General features: G+C 60.1%; 1 protein-coding gene across 1 annotated transcript in view; it reads left to right on the top strand.

The window, feature by feature from the left end:
* Positions 1-815: 815 nt before the first annotated feature.
* VIPR2 (vasoactive intestinal peptide receptor 2) overlaps positions 816-19,746 on the top strand; it is a gene marked incomplete at its 3' end in the record, with an annotated part of 30,134 nt that continues 11,203 nt past the window's right edge. The window contains exons 1-5 of the mRNA XM_079785364.1: positions 816-912; positions 3,014-3,113; positions 11,345-11,461; positions 12,225-12,322; positions 19,213-19,310. Coding sequence (XP_079641490.1) covers positions 850-912; positions 3,014-3,113; positions 11,345-11,461; positions 12,225-12,322; positions 19,213-19,310 — 476 coding nt within the window. The 5' untranslated portion in view covers positions 816-849. The remainder of the gene's footprint in view (positions 913-3,013; positions 3,114-11,344; positions 11,462-12,224; positions 12,323-19,212; positions 19,311-19,746) is intronic.

The raw sequence follows: 19,746 nt of genomic DNA, 5'->3' as shown, positions 1-19,746 counted from the left end.
GTGACACTTCGATGGACAGACAGACAGGTAGACAGATGACAGACAGAGATGGGTGGCATTCGGGGGAAGTGCTAAGCGATGAGGGGAGCACAACAGCCCGCCGGGACAAAGGCGAAGGGACCCCTTGCGCTCATCTTGCTCCAGCTGACGTGTGAGTTTGAAATTGTTCCCAAATAACTAAAACCACAACAAAATTATGTGATTGTCATTTGCTGGGTAACAAATGACCTAGTGACAAAGCTACAGGGACCCTCTGGTGTGCGCCTGTGCCGGAGCCCGGAGGCAGGTCCGCCTGGCCCACCCCGCCTCTGCGCCCAGGTCTGGGGGAGAGAGGCCTTCCCTGCTATCATGCTCAGCACCCCACCCCCAAAACACAACCAATTTTCTTAATCTTCAGTTGCCCCAACTGAAAGCCCCACGGGCTTCGCAGGCGGCCCACCCCTCCTAACTGGGTTTCCCGCGGCTTTCTGGGGCGGCTCTGGGCAATTTAATGAGCCGTGTGCAATAGGCACACACCCTTCGCGGTTCCGGCCCGGCTGGCTCCCCGTCCCAAGTTGGGGGTGGGGGTGGGGGGTCTCACTCCCAGCCCCTCTCTCCCGACCTCTCCACTTGGACTTGGCGGCAATGCGCGCCCTTGGCCACCTTTGCGCATTCCTCACCTGCTCCCAGCTGCGGACCGGGGAGGAAGGGGGGAGCGCGGGGGGGAGGCGGGGGCCGCGGGGCGGGGCGCGGAGGGGCGGGGACCAGGCGCTCAGGCCGCGGGCGGCAGCTGCGGGGCGCTGCGCTCGCCTGGTGTGCGGTCCAGGGAGCCCCGAGCTGCGCGCCCCATGTCGACGCCGCGGAGCCGAGATGAGGGCGCCGGCGCTGCTGCCGCCCGCGCTGCTGACCTGCTGCGGCTGGCTGCTCGCCCCGGTGAGTGCCCGCCCCGACCACCGCCCGCTCCCGGAACCCACCCCACTCACCCCTTCGCCGCGCCCTCCCGGGTCCGGGCAGCAGGACCCTCGGCGCCGCGAGGAGCGGGACAGGGGCCGGGCCGGAAGCGGCGTTCGCCTCCTCCCTGCCGCCCTCCTGGACCAGCGGACCGGGACCCCCTGGGGCCGTGCGGGGGACGGGGCTGCCGCCGCGCCGGCGCGCGTTTCAGAGGGAACGGACCGGAGTTTGTCTAACGACGCCTCCTGCGGTACCTGCTGCTGGTTCTGCTGTTTTGGTCTCAGCGAGACGCGATGGGCCCAGGAAACTTTCTTGCTGGAAACATTCTGCTTTGGCTTTGTGTATTGTTATATAAGAGCAGGAAATGACACACTGGACTGAAATGTTAAATCTGTGCATTGGATTGCTTCTCAGGAATTCCTCCTTTTCTTTGAAGACCTTTTAAAACGCGTGTCGCCGCCGGGTGGTCTCCAGGGATTCGCGCACCTTCTTAGGGCTGCGAGGTCAAGGCCGCAGGGGAAGCTGGCATTGCCAGGCATTTCGGGTTTAGGGGTGAACCTACACCCACTGTGCTATAAGGGCACCCCCCCCCCCAATACTCACAGTGTTGGCTGGAGCTGGGCCAACAGTAAAAGCAGAATTTTGTTTAGACATGGGAGGGGTGCCCAGCCCCAGCCAACACTGTGGGGGGGGGCGGGTAAAAGAGAGGCTGGGCCCTGCACAGAGGACCCCTGTCCAGGTCAGCGCTTTGGAAAAGGTCCTGCTGGGTGGGGAGCGCAGCCCAGCACAGCGCTGTAGAACTGTGCGCCCGAAACCATATAATGTTGTTAACTGGCACCCCAATAAATTCAATAAAAAGGGGGAGCTAGTTGGTTAAAAGTACCCAGAATTATGGCTAATGTTGCTTTAACTTCTAAGATGCCCCAGAATAAGTGATCGCTGTGCGTATTCCAAGAATGTCAGGCATTATGTATTTTAATGCCTTAACAAAAATTTGTTTTTCTTTTTTAAGTCAATAGAATGTCTCTAGTCCTGAAATTTAAACCCACCACTGTTCACATAGGAAGAGCGCGGCCGACGGGAGGCCAGGCCTTTGTCCGGCTGGTGGCTGCCCAGTGGTGATCCTGGGGAAACAAGCTCCGGGTCTTTTTTAAAAGATGAGGATGGACGTACTGAAAGCATCAGCATTCAGTTTCCTGTCCGCTTCTCTTGGGAAACATCATTTCTGGCGAGACGCTTAACTGACTCCTTTCCATGGTATTATCAGCAGTGGGATAATGGAACAAGTGGCTAGAACGTGCCCACGTGCATGACTTTCTTTAGTAAAAGCAGAATTTTGTTCGGACGTGGGAGGGGTGCCCGGCCCCAGCCTACACTTGAGCACTGGGGGTGTGGGGAGATGATAAAGGGCGCTGCTGGCCTCTGCACAAACAGCGCGGGTGCGTCTCAGGCAGCGGCCTGTGGCTGTGTCTCTGGCGCCGTGAACAGCTCCCTGAAGGTCCTGTTTAGCGGCAGTGTGTGACTGTCCCACATTCCCACCTCCCCGCTCAGCTTTTTGAAAAGCTCCTTCACCCCAAATCCTGAGGTGGGGTTCCTAACGTGACCTGCAGCCTCGGCGGATAAGGTTATCCCAAGGGGCTCTTGCGTGGGTGGGAGGCGGCCCTTATCCAAGGCTGCTGGCTTCTGGGCAGCGTCCTCGGGTGGTCTCACCAGTGAACACGGATTCACTGTCATAAATCAGGGCTATGACATGGGGGACTCGAATATTGAAAGTTATTGGGTTAAAGAGCTCTATTGCCGCCAAGTTGTACACTAACAACACGCCATGTACTCTGTAAGTTTGCTTTCCTGCTCAGAAGACATGCCGGTGGGTTTTATATCTCTTTTATGATTCCTTCACAAAGGAAACCGTGTAGCTTTTTAAGATAACCCTGCCAGAAACATGAAGGTGATCGCTTTCAAATGAGTGTTAGTTTGGAAGCAGCTTAAAACTCTTCAATTTGGGGGTTTTGTTGAACATTTGCTTGAGTGTCTGCTTAGGGTAGAATTTTTACTCATTTCTGTTTTTTTAAACCTTGACCAGGTGAGCAGCGTTCACCCCGAATGCCAAGTTCACCTGGAAATGCAGGAGGAGGAAGCCAAATGTGCAGACCTTCTCATGGCTCAGCCAGGGACGCACAAAGGTAAGGCGGGCTTGGTGAGTGAGGTGCCGCGATGGGCACCCTGCAGGCAAACAGCTCACCCCCACTCTGCAAACAGGTGTTTCAGGTCACCTGTATCTTCAAAAAGAAAAAAAGATCTGTTTTCACGCTTTTTAGTAAACTTCCGGTAAAACTCACATGGAGGGGAAGGTCCTTCACAGACACTGTCTCCATGTTTGAGACAACAGCAGCTGCTACTAAAATGATTTCATGGATGTTCTCTGCTTGGCAAAAGCAACTCCGTTTTCCAGGAGTGTTTATCTGATTCCTTGTATTTTAAATTCTTAGTGACATCACAGATAGCTTTGGTCCAGGTAAGAACAATGGAAACTTATCAGAACTCAAGCGGGAAAATGAGATGTTTGTTCCCCTGAAGACAGGCCTAGTGTCAGTGCCTTCCGGTCAGACAGAGCTGCTGGGGCTCAGGCTCACTGTGTAGCCTCAGGAGGTCTGGCGTGGCACACAGGTTACAAACAATAGCAAGCCCTTCCTCCCTCAGCTTTCCTTCTCTCTGGTCTGTGTCATTAGTTTATCCTCTTCAAGGAAAAATTAAAGTCAAAGTAAGGCGATGTGTTAAAACAGCCGGTGCGCTGAGAGCAGCACAGGCCGTTGCAGCAAGGGCTCCGTGCACACCCGGTTCCGTGCACACCCGGCTCCTTGCACACCGGGCTCCGTGCACACCCGGCTCCGTGCACACCCAGTTCTGTGCACACCCGGCTCCTTGCACACCGGGCTCCGTGCACACCCGGCTCCGTGCACACCCGGGCTCCGTGCACACCGGGCTCCGTGCACACCCGGCTCCGTGCACACCCGGGCTCCGTGCACACCCAGCTCTTTGCACACCGGGCTCCGTGTACACCCGGCTCCGTGCACACCCAGTTCCGTGCACACCCGGCTCCTTGCACACCGGGCTCCGTGCACACCCGGCTCCGTGCACACCCGGGCTCTGTGCACACCGAGCTCCGTGCACACCCAGCTCTTTGCACACCGGGCTCCGTGCACACCCAGTTCCGTGCACACCCGGCTCCTTGCACACCAGGCTCCGTGCACACCCGGCTCCGTGCACACCCGGGCTCTGTGCACACCGGGCTCCGTGCACGCCCGGCTCCGTGCACACCCGGCTCCGTGCACACCCGGCTCCGTGCACGCCCGGCTCCATGCAGACCGGGCTCCGTGCTGATGGCGCTGCCCAGTAGGAACAGGAGAGGAGCAGTTGGGCAGCGTTGGACTTTCTAGGAGCCACATTAAAACAAGTAAGAAGAAACACGTGAGGTTAGTTTAACAAACATTTTATGTGTCCAAATATATCTGAATTGTTATCATTTAAACTGCTAATGAATAGAAAATGTTAAGGAGAATTTTTACATTTTCTTTTGTTCACGTTTGGACCTGCCGCGCGCCCTGGCGCTGGCCTCGCTGCCGGCTCCTCCCGCCTCAGGAGCGGTGTCCGCATCACGCGGTGCGGCGGCCACACCTCGCGGGTCTCAGTAACTGTGTCCAGAGAAAGGCTGATGGAGTGGCTCAGCTCACCGCAGACAGGGCCTTCTGTCCTGGGCAAGGCCACAGGCTGACCGTCCCGCCAACCGGGGCCTCGTGACAAAGCAGTCACCATGGCCACTGGGTGCGCTCCCTCGGGAATGCAGGAGATGTAGGAAGAGGAGAGACGGAGAGGAGGCCGAGGAGGGCAGTTAGAATCATCTAGCTCGTGGCCAGGGACCCCACCTCCTCTCCACACACCCCAGTGCCGGTGGCAGTTGAGGGTCCCTCGGAACCCTCCTTCCGGTAGGTGAGCCAGGCCCTTTGTGAAGCCTCGGGGGGTGGGGCGCCCCGACAGCAGCTGAGCTGTGGACAGAGGGCTGGGAACCGCCCACACGCAGCACGGACGGCCCGGCGCAGCCGTCAGAGAAAGCCCTTCGCAGGCTCTGCCCTCTCCTCGGGCAGGTGCTTCCCTCGGGGCGGCCGTCCAGCTGGACACAGACACTCCGGAGCGGGCGGGAGGGGGTGTCGCCTGACATCGCAGCCCCGCGGGAGTCAGCTTCATGGTTGGGGAATTCTGGGCACAGCCGAGCCCTCGGAGCCCTCGGAGCTGGGCGTCGGGGCTGCTGGGAGAGCCTCCGTGTTCCTTCCTGCTTCTCTCATCCCCGCCTTCAGCAGGCACGTCTGGTCAGCAGCAGCGCGTGTCCCCGTGGGCGGCAGAGCGATGCCCGGACAGTCCCCGAGGACCCCTCTCAGGGGGTCAGGGTGACGGACTGGGGGCAAAAGTCCGTGCCAGTGACCCGGCAGGTGCTGCGGGGAGACACGGCCGGTTCAGGGCGTGGAGTCCCTGCCGCCCGCGATGGGATGTTCTGACCCACCATCTCTATGTCATGCAAGAGACCCTTGAGTTCCGGCTGCCTTGGTTTCCGGTTGGCACGTGTAGAGGGCGTGGCATGCCGCTAGGCTGTTCTCTGTGGGGAGGCACAGCCGTGAGCCCGGGGCTGTGGCCAGCGGCTCAGGAGTGGGGGCTGTGGGCGCAGGGCCAGGCGAGGGCTGCTGGCCCAGGAGAGGAGGTGCGGTGGCTCTGTGCGGGTGGGCGGGGGAGCCACGGGGGGGGGGGGCGAGGGGAAGGATGGGGTGCAGGTCGGACGGGTGCTCCTCAGCCTGCGTTCATTACTCTGAGGAAACGCAGGCACCAAACTGCGCCCAGCTTCCGCTTTCAGAAAACATTAGAAATGCAAACTTTACGTAAAGTATTCCAGGCCCTTAAACGTGTGCAAGCGAGACTTAACCAGCTCTGCGGGCCGCCTCCCTGGCGCAGGGCCAGCCTGCGTGGGCTCCGCCTCCCCTGTCCGCACTGCTCCTCCGTCTTCTCTGTGACCGGCCAGTCCTTGGACGTTTTCCTAGGCGACGGCTCTGGGCGGTAATCCGGTGCCAGGGACTGATAGTGCTGACCAGAATGGAGGCCCGGGAGACCAGGAGGCAGCCGGGAGCGGCGTGCGTCACGCCCGTCATAGCACTGCTGGACGGATGTCCTGACAAATGTACGGGAGATGATCCGGGAGCACAGGGGGCCCGCCCGCCCCCACCAGGCCTCCGCGAAGGGTCCCCAGCGCCGCCCACCAGAGTTCCTGTGGCACCACCGAGCCCCAAGTCGCATGTCCGTTGGAGGGATGGTATTGGGTCTCTCCACGGTGTTATCAGGAAGCGGTGACGTAGGAAGGTGACACAGCGCGTCCGGAAGCAGCTCGCACCTGCTCAGTCTCCCGAACAGGCAGTTGCGCCCGGCTGCCGTGGTGGGAGAGGCATGGGTGAGGCCCTGCAGGCGGGGGCTGCTGTCCGCAGGCCTGGCCGGGCCCCCACCACAGGCGGCGTGTCTGCTGGGCACAGCTCCTCAGCACGTTTTGACGTTAGGGGTTCCTTGCATTCAGGGTGTTTTTCAAACAGACAGGTTCAAACTGGGTTCCTCCATTTCTATGAAACCCTTGGCTCAGGGAGCAGCTTAAATGTCAGTTCCAGTCCCGAACGTGCTCCCCACTTATGCAATCCGCCCGAGCGTCACCCCACAATAAAGCCTTGCGCCTGCAGATTCGAGTCCTGAGGTGGTCACGCCGGCCGCTCTTTGTAGCGCCCAGGGGAACGGGCCCGACCTCTCCTGGGATCTGGCCGCCTGGGGGTCCAGGAATGGTCATGTGTTGAGGGGTCTAAGCAGAGAGTCAAGCAAGCCAGTGTGTGCACTGCCCTGCGCAGGCCCAGAGCAGAGCTGGGTCTGAGGCGGGAACCACAGGAGGACACGGGATGGGTCTATAGCAAGCGTGTCAAACTCAAAGGCTAACACGGGCCAGATAAACAAGGATTAAGTTTATGTGGGCCACATAAAAACAGAAGCTTCAATTTTCACAGAAACGTAGGTTTATTTCGATAGAGACATGCTGAATACAAAGGGCTGAAATAAATGAGTAATGGTTAACATAAAATAATAGAATATTTTCATAAAAATTAATATTTTTTCTTGAACATTAACTTACCAGACACTAAATAACTGCACAAATTAATAAGCATAATGCAAATAAAACTATTTTTCTTGTTCTCCAAAAGTAAACTATTTCCTGTTGTGCAAACCAAACAAGTCAGTACAAGACTAATGATGTGGCAATAGATCAGCTGCTAAAGTATTCACTGCCAGTATTAGTGGAGAGAAATGGTGTGCCTGCGCGTAAGGGAAATAAATGCAACATGATTATAGTAATCAGTCATTAGCGAACATTGTAGGTTTTTTTTTAATATAGTTGGTTGATTTTTAACAGAGAGGAAGGGAGAGCGATAGAAACATCGATGAGAGAGAAACATCGATCAGCTGCCTCCTGCACACTCCCCCCCCTCACCCCCACTGGGGATGTGCCCACAACCAAGGTACATAACCTTGACCGGAATCGAACCTGGGACCTTTGAGTCCACTGGCCGACACTCTATCCACTGAGCCAAACCGGTTAGGGCTGTAGTTTGTTGTTAATAACTAGTGGCCTGGTGCACAAATTAATCAGAATAAATACTTTAATATTGTTATTTGCAATATAAATTAATCAGAAGAAATACTTTAATATTGCTATTCGCCCTTTCTCTATAATAGAAGTGTCAACCAAATTCACGACTGACAATGACAGATGGAAACACGTGTGCAATTGGCGCCAGTGAGAGCTTTATATGTATCACTCATGCGCGAATCAACTTAGCCTTTTATAGATATAGAATAAACTTGCTTAATTCCTGCTTTCTACTGTAGCTACACTTTCTCCAGCCCAGTGAAGCACCCCGACTTCTCTTCCAGGTAATTGTCAGCAACACAGCAGTAAGTATTAACATGAAGCAGATTATTATTGTAGATCACGCAGGGAGAACAAAGGGTGAAATATTTAACTGCAGCAGTGTTTGACTATATTCTGCGCAGTGAGAAAACTTGAAGTCATTTTCAAGGTCCACCATTTCTTTCTTCTTTTCAGTCAGGTCAAGTTTCTAAGCTTTCTAAATCTCCATTTTCCGGCTAATGAAAGAAAATAGGATTCTACTGAGTCTCCTGTCTACCTACTCCAGGACTTCTGTGAGGATCAATGAGATGAGGCACGGGAAAGCGCTTCACAGACATTTGGTTACAGTGTAAAATGTTTGCACCTGTGTTCCTGGAATAAAGAAACTCCAAGGAGGCTAGTCGCTGGGGAGAGGAAGCCGGGCATTGCTATGTGACATCATTACCCAGCGCCCACAGCCACCGTTTCCGGGCTGTGGGCTGCATTTTGCGCCATGGGGTCTGGGCAGCGTTGGCTGTGATTTGGTGGGCTGTTGCTCTGGGGTGGTGGTGGGGCCTGTGTCCCACTTGGGGGAAGTGAGTGTTGCTTTGTGGGCACTAGGTCTGTGGCACCACTTCTCTGCGTGTGTCACAGCAGCTCCTGCATGGAGCATCTGCCCCCTGGTGGTCATTGCACGTCATAGCGACCAGACGGTCAGACACTTAGCATATTAGCTTTTTATATATTACTAGAGGCCTGGTGCATGAAATTCGTGCAAGAATAGGCCTTCCTTCCCCTGGCTGCCGGCACCGGCTTCCCTCCGGCACCCAGGACCTGGGCCGCTTCGCTCCGGCTGCTGCTGCCACCCACCAGGGGCGTGCTCCGAACAACACCACGTGGCCACTCGGAGCATGCCCCCACCCCTGCTATGTGTCCACTGGGGCTGGAGGCGGCATGCAGTCCCCTCCCGCCCATCTGCACGTAGCTCCTTCTGAGCGGTCATGATGCAGCCTCCTCCTGAGCCGGTTGTGATGCCCAGCTAATTTACATGTTACCTGTTTATATATATAGACTAGAGGCCCGGTGCATGAAATTCATGCAAGAGGAGGCCTTCCTTCCCCTGGCTGCCGGCACTGGCTTCCCTCTGGCACCCGGGGCCCAGGCTTCCCTCTCAGCCCTGGCTTCATTCGGAAGGTTGTCCAGTCTAATTAGCATGTTACGCTTTTATTATTATAGATAGATTATGTATAACGAGATATTGTAAAAATTAAGTTATGAAATTTGTATTAAAACATTTACTGCTTTGCAGCAAAAATATGCATTGTGGGCTGCATGAGGCCTATGGGCCACGAGTGTGACATGCTTGGGCTATAGAGCCCAAGGCCCTGAGGGAGATGGCTGCGCAGGGCGCAGGGAGAGGTCAGAGGGCAGGGCACCCTGTCTGTGGTCTTTGGACGCTCGGTGCCCACTAACCTGGAGCATCTGCTGTGAGGGCTGCATCCTGCCCGTCTTCCCAGCCCCGGGCCGGAGGACAGGACGGTTTACTGCTCTGGGTGCCTCCCTGACGGGACAGGGCAGCAGACAGCACCTCCTCGGGGAGTCTGCTTGGCGGGGGGTCAGGTCCCAGCAATGGCCAGGCTCACGGGGAAGGATGAAGCCGCTTTTAAAAAGGAACTTGCAATCCCATTGGCAAGTCCCTCCACTTGGTTCTGAGGCCTTAGGTTGGTGACGGGCTGGGTTCTGGGACAGGAAGCAGGCCAGAGGCGCTGACCCAACCTGGAGGTCATTCATCTTTCTAAAGAGTGTCAGGTCGGAGGACCTTGGGCATCTCCTTGTTCGGCCCCTGGTGAGCGGAGAGGAGACCCCTCTAATTCCATCCACGAAGGGACAGGACCCCCGCGGTCCAGACCCGCCCCATGGCAGAAAGCGTGTGGGAACATCTGCTCACTTTGCTGCCGGTTTTATCTGGTTCCGGTTAAAGGACTGAGGCGACTGAGACCAGGAGGCAGAGGGGCGGCCGGAGGCCTTGCACCGCTGCGCGGGGCCCCGCAGCCCAGCCTCACGCGCCTTCCAGAGCCGCCTCGTTCCTTCCGGGCCCTTCGCTCTTGGCCTCCGTGGCCAGACAGGCCTCCCTCAGGGGACTCTCGGGCCACCGCTCTGCGATTTGGAAGTGACTCCTTAGGGAGGAGTCCTCATGTCGCTCCCGCCACATCACCGATGGTCCGGGAGCTGTTTCTCCCCGGAATGCTGACTGTAAAGCTCTCTTTTCCCTTCGCCGTCGGCGGGAGCCGGGCGCTGCCATCACTGTTCGATTCTAGTTCACGCTTTTCTCTTGGCAAGTCAGGCCTGGGTTTACTTCATGACTCCCCGTCACACACCGTCAGCCAGCATTCATGGCGAGGGGCCTTCCCTCGCCGCGGGACAAGGACAGGACGGAGCCCACGCTCTGGGGCTCCTGTTAAGTCCCGAATGACTACACTTCCAAGGAGCTCCCCCACTGTCTGCCTGTGTCACAGAAACGGGGGTGGTTGTGCTGCATCCGCACCACGGAACATCAGGAAGCCTTTACACATGAGGGTGCACAGCATGAAAAACTGGGACATTGCGAAGCAGGAGCGAGGGAGAGGCTGGTACAGACAATGACCCGTTTTTGTAAAAACTTGGATGTGTACACGGCACATTACATGTCATAGGACGTCATTACGATCCAAAGGCAGGTCCCCCCGAACTGGGACCAGGCGCCCTGCCCCGGGGCGAGCCACGCCCACTTCCCCAGTGGCCTCCCCGTGGGGAGCGGGTCTGCAGTGCTGCCTGTGCTTTGTCACAGCTCAGCACTGGGCTCCTCCTGGGACTGCACCCCTGGCTTTGGTCAGGGGCCGGGCCGTGGTACGGACGGAAGTGCTGGGGGGCGGGTGTTTGCTAGTAAGTGCCCGCAGCGGGCCGGCCCGGCACAAGGCCTGCACAGGAGGGAGCTCCTCCTCAGCCCTGCTGTTTCAGGCGGGGCCGGGAGGGGCGCTGTAGTGACGAGGCTCGTGGCACCTCTGCCCCCGCCCCCAAACTCTGCTTGTGGCTCAGCTTTGAGTGGAGGGGTACTGGGGACATTTGCTCTCAAAAGCGGCCTGACATCTTGGTGACAGAAGCGGGCCCAGGGGACCTGAGACACAGAGTTGCCCATTGGATCACGTCAGCGGGAACACTTACTGAGCCGGTGACGCTCAGGGCTGTGCAGCTGGCTCAGGGTTCCCTACCACAGACCCGGGGTGGCGCAGCTGAGGAGCACACGCTACGGCTGTTCTCAGTAACCCATTGGTGCATGTTTATTTCACAGAAAAGTAATTTGCAAGGTAAGCATCTAATGAACCGGCTGTCTGTTTGCCGAGCATTTACACACACCCACCCTGCTGACCCGCCGCCCCTCTGGGGCACCTGTGCCCCTGCCCTCCCCGCCCGCAGCCTGCAGCGGAGCCTGGGACAACCTCACGTGCTGGCGCCCCGCGGACATCGGCGAGACCGTCACGGTGCCCTGCCCCCCGGTGTTCAAGGTGTTCAGCAGCCTTCACAGCAAACCAGGTACTCCGTCCGTCCGTCCATCCGTCCGTGCGTTTCTGAGGGCGCCTGGGGGTCCGCTTCTCCTTCGAGGCGGCCAGAGCGGGCATCCTTCCTTCACTGCGCGAGTTGGGGAGCCCTGCGCCTGCGGCCCGGCCCGGGGTTCAGGCACAGAAGGACGCGCGCTTCCGGTTGGGTCCCCCTCAGAGCAGCCTTAGGGAGAGGCTGACAGGCAGGACCCCGTGTGCGCCAGACCCGCAGACCAGAGCACCGGAGCGGGCGTGGGGCAGGCAGGGGCCCGCAGTACACATGGCCCTGACCTCCGGGAGGGAGGGCGGGAAGGAGGGAGGGAGGGCGGGAGGGAGGGAGGGAGGAAGGGAAGGAGGGAGGGAGGAAGGGAGGGAGGAAGGGAGGGAGGGTGGGAAAGAGAGAGGGAGGGAGGGAGGTGTCAGGTGTGAGGCTGAGGCGGCTGCGGCCTCTGCCCTGAACGGGCTCTGAGACTCCAGCGCCTGCTTCCCTCTGAGTTTCCAGAACCTGGGAAGGCGCCTCCCAGGCTCCCTGGCTGCAGGGCCTCTGGCTGCTCCCCGGAGGGGCTGGTTCGGCCTCGTCTGAAGGGCCCAGATTTAAGCCTGGAGGCGGGAGGCTGTGGGACCCTGCTCTCGTCCTGGGCGGGTGTTCAGGGTAGACTCGGAGAACAGACGGGCTGACGCCTGTACGTGGGGGGGGGGGGGGGGGGCGTGCAGGAAAGAACGATGTTCCGTTCGGATGCCGGCACTCTACCTTCCAGGGAACATCAGCAAGAACTGCACGAGCGACGGGTGGTCGCAGACCTTTCCGGACTTCATGGACGCGTGCGGCTACCGTGACCCCGAGGACAGGAGCCAGGTGAGGCCCGAGGCCCCGGTCTCTGAGGGGCCCCTCCGCGCCCAGCAGCGCTGCCTGTCCTGGGCCGGTCGCCAGGTCGCCCGCGGTGGGTGGTGGGGGCAGGAGAGGCAGGTCTCTCCGCTGGCAGCCGTGCTGGGAGGCTCCTGCCTGAACCAGCCCCAGGAGCGTCCTCCCTGCCTCTGGGCGTCTCCGTCCCGGCTGACCTTCCTGGTGTGGGCGCTGGAGCCGCCGTCGGCTGAGGCCTGAGCAGCACGGAGACAGACCCACCGCAGCATCTCTGTAGCCTGAGAGGCAGAGCCTGCCGTCCGCTTGGCGGCTGCATCCTGGCACGTCCCCTCTGCAGGCACCATGGGGCTGCACAGGTCCGGGGGCCAGGAGGGGAGCCCAGGGCACAGGTCCGGGGGCCAGGAGGGCAGCCCAGGGCACAGGTCCGGGGGCCAGGAGGGCAGCCCAGGGCACAGGTCAGGAGGCCAGGAGGGAAGCCCAGGGCACAGGTCAGGGAGGTCAGGAGGGGAGCCCAGGGCACAGGTCCGGGAGCCAGGAGGGGAGCCCAGGGCACAGGTCAGGGAGGTCAGGAGGGGAGCCCAGGGCACAGGTCAGGGAGGTCAGGAGGGGAGCCCAGGGCACAGGTCCGGGGCCAGGAGGGGAGCCCAGGGCACAGGTCAGGGAGGTCAGGAGGGGAGCCCAGGGCACAGGTCAGGAGGCCAGGAGGGGAGCCCAGGGCACAGGTCAGGGAGGTCAGGAGGGGAGCCCAGGGCACAGGTCAGGAGGTCAGGAGGGGAGCCCAGGGCACAGGTCAGGAGGTCAGGAGGGGATCCAGGGCACAGGTCCGGGGCCAGGAGGGGAGCCCAGGGCACAGGTCAGGAGGCCAGGAGGGGAGCCCAGGGCACAGGTCAGGAGGCCAGGAGGGGAGCCCAGGGCACAGGTCAGGGAGGTCAGGAGGGGAGCCCAGGGCACAGGTCAGGAGGCCAGGAGGGGAGCCCAGGGCACAGGTCAGGAGGCCAGGAGGGGAGCCCAGGGCACAGGTCAGGGAGGTCAGGAGGGGAGCCCAGGGCACAGGTCAGGAGGCCAGGAGGGGAGCCCAGGGCACAGGTCCGGGGCCAGGAGGGGAGCCCAGGGCACAGGTCCGGGGCCAGGAGGGGAGCCCAGGGCACAGGTCCGGGGCCAGGAGGGGAGCCCAGGGCACAGGTCCGGGGCCAGGAGGGGAGCCCAGGGCACAGGTCAGGGAGGTCAGGAGGGAGCCCAGGGCACAGGTCAGGGAGCCAGGAGGGGAGCCCAGGGCACAGGTCAGGAGGGGAGCCCAGGGCACAGGTCAGGAGGGGAGCCCAGGGCACAGGTCAGGAGGGGAGCCCAGGGCACAGGTCCGGGGCCAGGAGGGGAGCCCAGGGCACAGGTCAGGAGGGGAGCCCAGGGCACAGGTCAGGAGGCCAGGAGGGGAGCCCAGGGCACAGGTCAGGAGGTCAGGAGGGGAGCCCAGGGCACAGGTCAGGAGGCCAGGAGGGGAGCCCAGGGCACAGGTCAGGGAGGTCAGGAGGGGAGCCCAGGGCACAGGTCAGGAGGTCAGGAGGGGAGCCCAGGGCACAGGTCCGGGGCCAGGAGGGGAGCCCAGGGCACAGGCCAGGAGGGGAGCCCAGGGCACAGGTCAGGAGGCCAGGAGGGGAGCCCAGGGCACAGGTCAGGAGGCCAGGAGGGGAGCCCAGGGCACAGGTCAGGAGGGGACCCAGGGCACAGGTCCGGGGCCAGGAGGGGAGCCCAGGGCACAGGTCAGGAGGGGAGCCCAGGGCACAGGTCCGGGGCCAGGAGGGGAGCCCAGGGCACAGGTCCAGGGGCCAGGAGGGGAGCCCAGGGCACAGGTCCGGGGACCAGGAGGGGAGCCCAGGGCACAGGTCAGGAGGGGAGCCCAGGGCACAGGTCAGGAGGCCAGGAGGGGAGCCCAGGGCACAGGTCAGGGAGGTCAGGAGGGGAGCCCAGGGCACAGGTCAGGAGGTCAGGAGGGGAGCCCAGGGCACAGGTCCGGGGCCAGGAGGGGAGCCCAGGGCACAGGTCAGGAGGTCAGGAGGGGAGCCCATGGCACAGGTCCAGGGGCCAGGAGGGGAGCCCAGGGCACAGGTCAGGAGGCCAGGAGGGGAGCCCAGGGCACAGGTCAGGAGGCCAGGAGGGGAGCCCAGGGCACAGGTCCGGGGGCCAGGAGGGGAGCACAGTAGCCTTCCTGCGGTTACTGTGGCGTCTGCTCCTCCTGCCCGTCTGCCGACCTCCTCGCACCAGCACCGGCGTGTACGGTGGCTTCCTTCGGCAATGCCGGCCCCTCCAGAGTGAGCGGCCCTTACGTCTCGGTCTCCCCCAGAACCCACAGTGGGGGTGCCCCAGCAAGACGGTCTGTACAACAACAGGGGTCCTGAGGCCTGCCTGGTGAAGCCAGAGCGTCCAGCTGATGCATTTGCATGCAGTTTGAAGAGTGGTTTCTTCTTACGCATTTCGTAGATTCCGCACATTCATAAGCGCACGTCCCTAACGGATTAGAAAGTCACAAGTTTCACGTCTGAAAGTGGAGAAAACGACGGCACAAAACCCAAACGATGATTTTTCTTCCTGATGCAGCTTCTGCGAATACTTTAAATATGTGGCTGTTTAGGGAATTATTTCCAATGTGAAATCTGTGAGGTGTGTTCGCCCTGGGACTGGCCGGTCCAGGGCGAGGGGGGCCTGCCCAGTGCCCCGGGTCTCAGTCCCCCTCTCCTCACCCCTCACTTCTTCCCAGACCCAGGATTTTAATTAGGGTTCCTGCTCACACCGCCAAGCTCTGCCCTGGGTGTTCCGGGTGCAGTCTTTGTTGGTTTCTAAATCAGTTAAGTTCAAGGAAAACCAAACAGCTTCCCCTGAGGCCCCGGGACAGCAGGCCGCGCGGGCACCATGACGTGCCAGCGGCGCTCCGGAGGCCTCCGTGTACACGAGCTGCCAGGCTCTTGACTGAAGAACACTTCTGCTAAATTTAGCCGAGAGCTGTCTGGCATTTCAGCCGACCCATGCATCAGGCGGACACATTTCTTCCATGTTATGCCATAATCCTAAAAATACGTCCGCTCCCTCCCCTCGCTTCCAGACACTGCAGTGACTCCCGCTCACCGCGACGGTCCCCTCCACAAGGCCCCCTCCCTGGCCCGGAGCACCCCACCCTCACCCTGTGCTCTGTGTCCCCACACGGCCCTTCGGGACGCGCCCATGCCCAGCCGCCTGCCCGCGGGAGGCAGGACAGGGCTGACTGGGGTGTCCTCGGACCGCGGCGGCTGCTCGCGGCTGCCAGCTAACGCAGCGTGGCTCACGGCGGTGTCTCTGCTTCGCTTCACGTTGAAGGCAGAGGATGGCCGGCCGCGGTGTGGAGGGCCACGTGAGCATCGTCCTCACGCGTGGCTCATCAGCGACCGGGTGGCCCGGGAGCAGGGACGTGGGGCCGACAGGACAAGGCCAGGCAGGCAGCTCGGATGGATGGAGGCGGCATCCGCGGAGGGCGGGCTGCACGGAGCCAGCGTTCACGCGGCCGCACAGCCTGGCGCACGGCAAACAGCCACCCAGGCCCAGGCAGACCTGACCACCACGCGAGAGGCACGGCTCCGAAGGTTCACGAGAGCCACCGCTGGCCACTCTGATCCGCTTTCGGAACAAAGATGCCACGGAGGAGGGGTCTCCGGCAGCGGAGAGGCTCGCTGCCCCGGGCGGGCGGGCAGGTGTCCCGCGGAAGGTGCTCGCCCAGGAGGGAGGTGGAGGCGGAAAGAGCTCAGCCGAGCCAGGGGGGCCCAGGGGCTCAGCCGCTGTGAAGGGGGGCCTCGCAGGAAGGAGCCGGGCTGGGGCTCAGCCCAAGAGCGCCCGGAGGTGCCAGGCTCCCCTCCTTGGCTGGAGGCGATGGAGCCCAGCTCTGGGGGAGCCCCACACTTTTGGGGCGGCGTCCGGGGCTGGGCTCGGGCCTCTGGCAGTTTGTGCCGCTGGGACAGGGCCTCCCGCTGGGCCCTGGAGGTGCAGACCGGACGGAGGCAAAGGGGCCTTCAGGGGAGGAGGGCTGACAGTCCTCCAGGCAGCCCCGCTGGGGAGCCTGGCGCTGCGCTCTGAGCCCCGGGGAGGGCGCTCCGGGCAGGACCCAGGTTCGGGGGGCCGATGGGACGGGGCGGGCTCAGCGTGGGGCCGGCAGTGTGAGGGGACTATCGCAGGCGCCCCCGGGCCTGGGGGCTGAGGAAGGAGGCGGCCCTGGGGACATGCATGGAATCAAGGCCCAACTGCGGCTCTGAGCAGGCGGCCGCCCCGCCCTCCCGGAGCCGCACGGGTCCGCGGCCGGAGCTTAAAGTGAGGCGTGGCTCTGGGAAGAACACATTAAAAACACAAAATTAGGCATCAAAGCAAATGTTTGCTCAGGGCGGCAAATGAAGTCACAGGTTATGGGGCGTCGAACCCAAGACCCCTGGTCGAGAGCCCGCAGCCGTCGCACTCCCCAGCGCGTGTCGCCGGCGGAACCGGCGCCTCCTGCTCCGGCGTGTTCGGATCTGGCGGCGGATTTGGGCCGGAATTGGTGCTGCAGGTCTGCGGGCGGAGGAAAGCACAGAGCTGGGCGTGCGAGGCCGGGGCGCCCTGCGGTCACTGCTGGGGCGACAGAGCCCGGAGCTCCGAGGCCGCGTCCTGGGAGCCGCCGTCCGGTCTGCGGAGAGCAGGGCCGCCCGGTGCGCGGGAGGAGCCCGAGCCCGAAGGGCGCGCTGTCCCCGGCGGAGCCCCGTGAGCAGCCGAGGCCGAGGCCGGCCCACGCTCGTTGGCTTCCTGGGTCCGAGGCTTTTCTCTTGGCCAAGGGACCGGATCCCGGCCTCAGGGTGGCCCCGTCAGGCACCGGGAAGGCGCACCGGAAGGCCCGAGGGTCCCCTCCCTTGGGCCACGGCTCGCACCGGCCTCCCTGCTTCCCAGCGTTTGCAGAACTGGGGCGCCGTTTGAACACGCGGGGCCGAGGGAGGCAGAGCGAGCTCCGCCAAGATGCAGCGGACAGAGCGCGGGGCCTGTGCGGCGGGGCTGTTGGCGGGAGCCACGTCCGTCCGCACTTGGTTGTCTACGCTTTTGAAAGGATTGAAAGACTTTATTTCCCTGAACTCGTATCACAGATAAAGTGCTGGAAAGCAACTGCTAGTCACAACCCCTCAGTCAGAAAGTAAAAGGGAAAATGACGAAAACCTAAATTAGAATGTAAGGACATTTTCCAAACCCTCACCTGTCGTCTGCTTTTCTCCTGAGACGCAGCTGGGAAGCACGCAGCGCCCCACCTGTCACCGGGAGGGAGGCCCCGGGGCCCGCAGCCCCTCCTCTCCGCGGGGCCAATCCCGGGAAGAGAGAGGGAGAGGAGAGCACACATATGTTCACACGCACCCACACGCTCGCACACATGCTCACACACACAGTCACACTCACACACAGTCACACTCACACACACTCACCCACAGGTACACACACACTCACCCGCACACTCACCCAGTCACACTCACACAATCACACTCATACACACTCACACACAGTCACACACAGTTACACACACACAGTTATACACTCACACACACACAGTTACAGTCACACTCACATACATTCACCCACAGTTACACACTCACACACACAGTCACACACACAATTACACATTCACACACACAGTCACACTCACAAACTCACACACACATACATACACTCAATCACATGCACATTCACCCACATACACTCACACACACAGTCACACTCACCCACACACACTCACACATACACTCACCCACACTCACACACTCATACACACAGCCAAACTCACACCTACCCACACAGTTACACACACACAGTCACACCCACACAGTCACACTCACACAGTTACACACTCACACACAATTACACACAGTCACACTCACATACACGCACCCACACAGTTACACACTCACACCCACGGTCACACACACACGCACAGACTCACCCACACAGTCACACTCACACACAGTTACATACTCACACACACAGTCATACTCACAAACTCACACATACACATACACACAATCATGCACATTCACCCACATATACTCACTCGCTCACACACACAATTGCACTCACATTCACAGTCACACACTCACCTTCACATGCTCACACACCACAGTCACACTCACATGCGCACACATAGTCACGTGCACACACACACTCACCCACATGCTAACACAAACACACTCACACACACACTCACATGCTCACACAATCACACGCTCACACACTCTCACACACACACTACGGAACACAGAAGTGGGGACATTTTCTTCCTCCCTGGTTTCTAATTGGAGATTTGAAATAGGTCACTGCTGTCAGGCGGTGGGTTTGGGGAAGAATATGGGGTTCAGCCATGTCCCTCCCCCCCGCCCCTTTTTACTACTGGATTTTCCTCTCTTTCTTTGGTATGAACCAGGGCATTTTCAGAACCCTGTGGTCATCGGAGCGCTTGCACATTCCTGAAATTAAAATGTCCACTTGAAGCTGAGCATGTTCTTGTTGAAAGAAACATTGAAAGCACAGCAGGTGTTACTCTGGAGTCCAGACCCTGTGGGGACAGGGGTCGGCCGCTGGTCCCAGCCTGGGGTCTCCTGGATGCCCTGCTCACCCCCGCTGTTCCTTCCGATAGACCTGCTTTACAGAACCTTCCACAGTCACCCACAGGGAACTTAAGGGAAAGGCGGTGTTTGAAGAGGAGATGTAACCTTGAGGTTGGGATGGAGGTGGCGGAAAGGGCCTGCCTCGGGTTCCAGGCCGTCGGCAGCCGAGAGCAGATCCTGAGCAAACAGCATCCTTGGCCTGGGACTGCCCTCGGCCCCGCGCTGGCCGCCACTCAGACGGCTTGTCTGTCTTTGTAGATCACGTTCTATGTTCTGGTGAAGGCCACCTACACCCTGGGCTACAGCGTCTCTCTGGCTTCCCTTACAACAGGAAGCGTCATTCTTTGCCTCTTCAGGTAAGTAGCACAAATGAGCAATTCTGGAAGGAATATGAGATGGGGGGTGCCCGTTTATGACACCGGAGCCAGTCTGAGGAGGAGAGACAATCACGGCCTTGAGCAATCTCTGCGCTGAGTCTATGCAGCGCCCTCGGGGTGCCGTGAAATGCGATGCCAGCATTCACATTTTTGTTCAACTATTCTGCACTCCTTCTATAAGGACATAATCCTGACCGTGGGCAAGAATTCAGCTCCAGCATTATTTACCAAATACAGCCATTATGCAAATACTGTAAGAACACAGAAACAACACTTGCCATTGGGCTATTAGTGCTCCACTGACAGACAATCTAATGTGTTTAAGAATAAAAAGGTGGGATCCAGATTGCCTGGGTTCGTCTCCTAGCAGCTGTGTGACCTTGGACACATTACTCAACCTCTCTGTGCATCTGTC

This window comes from Cnephaeus nilssonii (genome assembly GCF_951640355.1).
Source record: "Cnephaeus nilssonii genome assembly, chromosome: 12".
NCBI classification, from domain to species: Eukaryota; Metazoa; Chordata; class Mammalia; order Chiroptera; family Vespertilionidae; genus Cnephaeus; species Cnephaeus nilssonii.
Note: the sequence above shows the minus strand (reverse complement) of the source record. Positions and strands in the feature narration are given on the sequence as shown.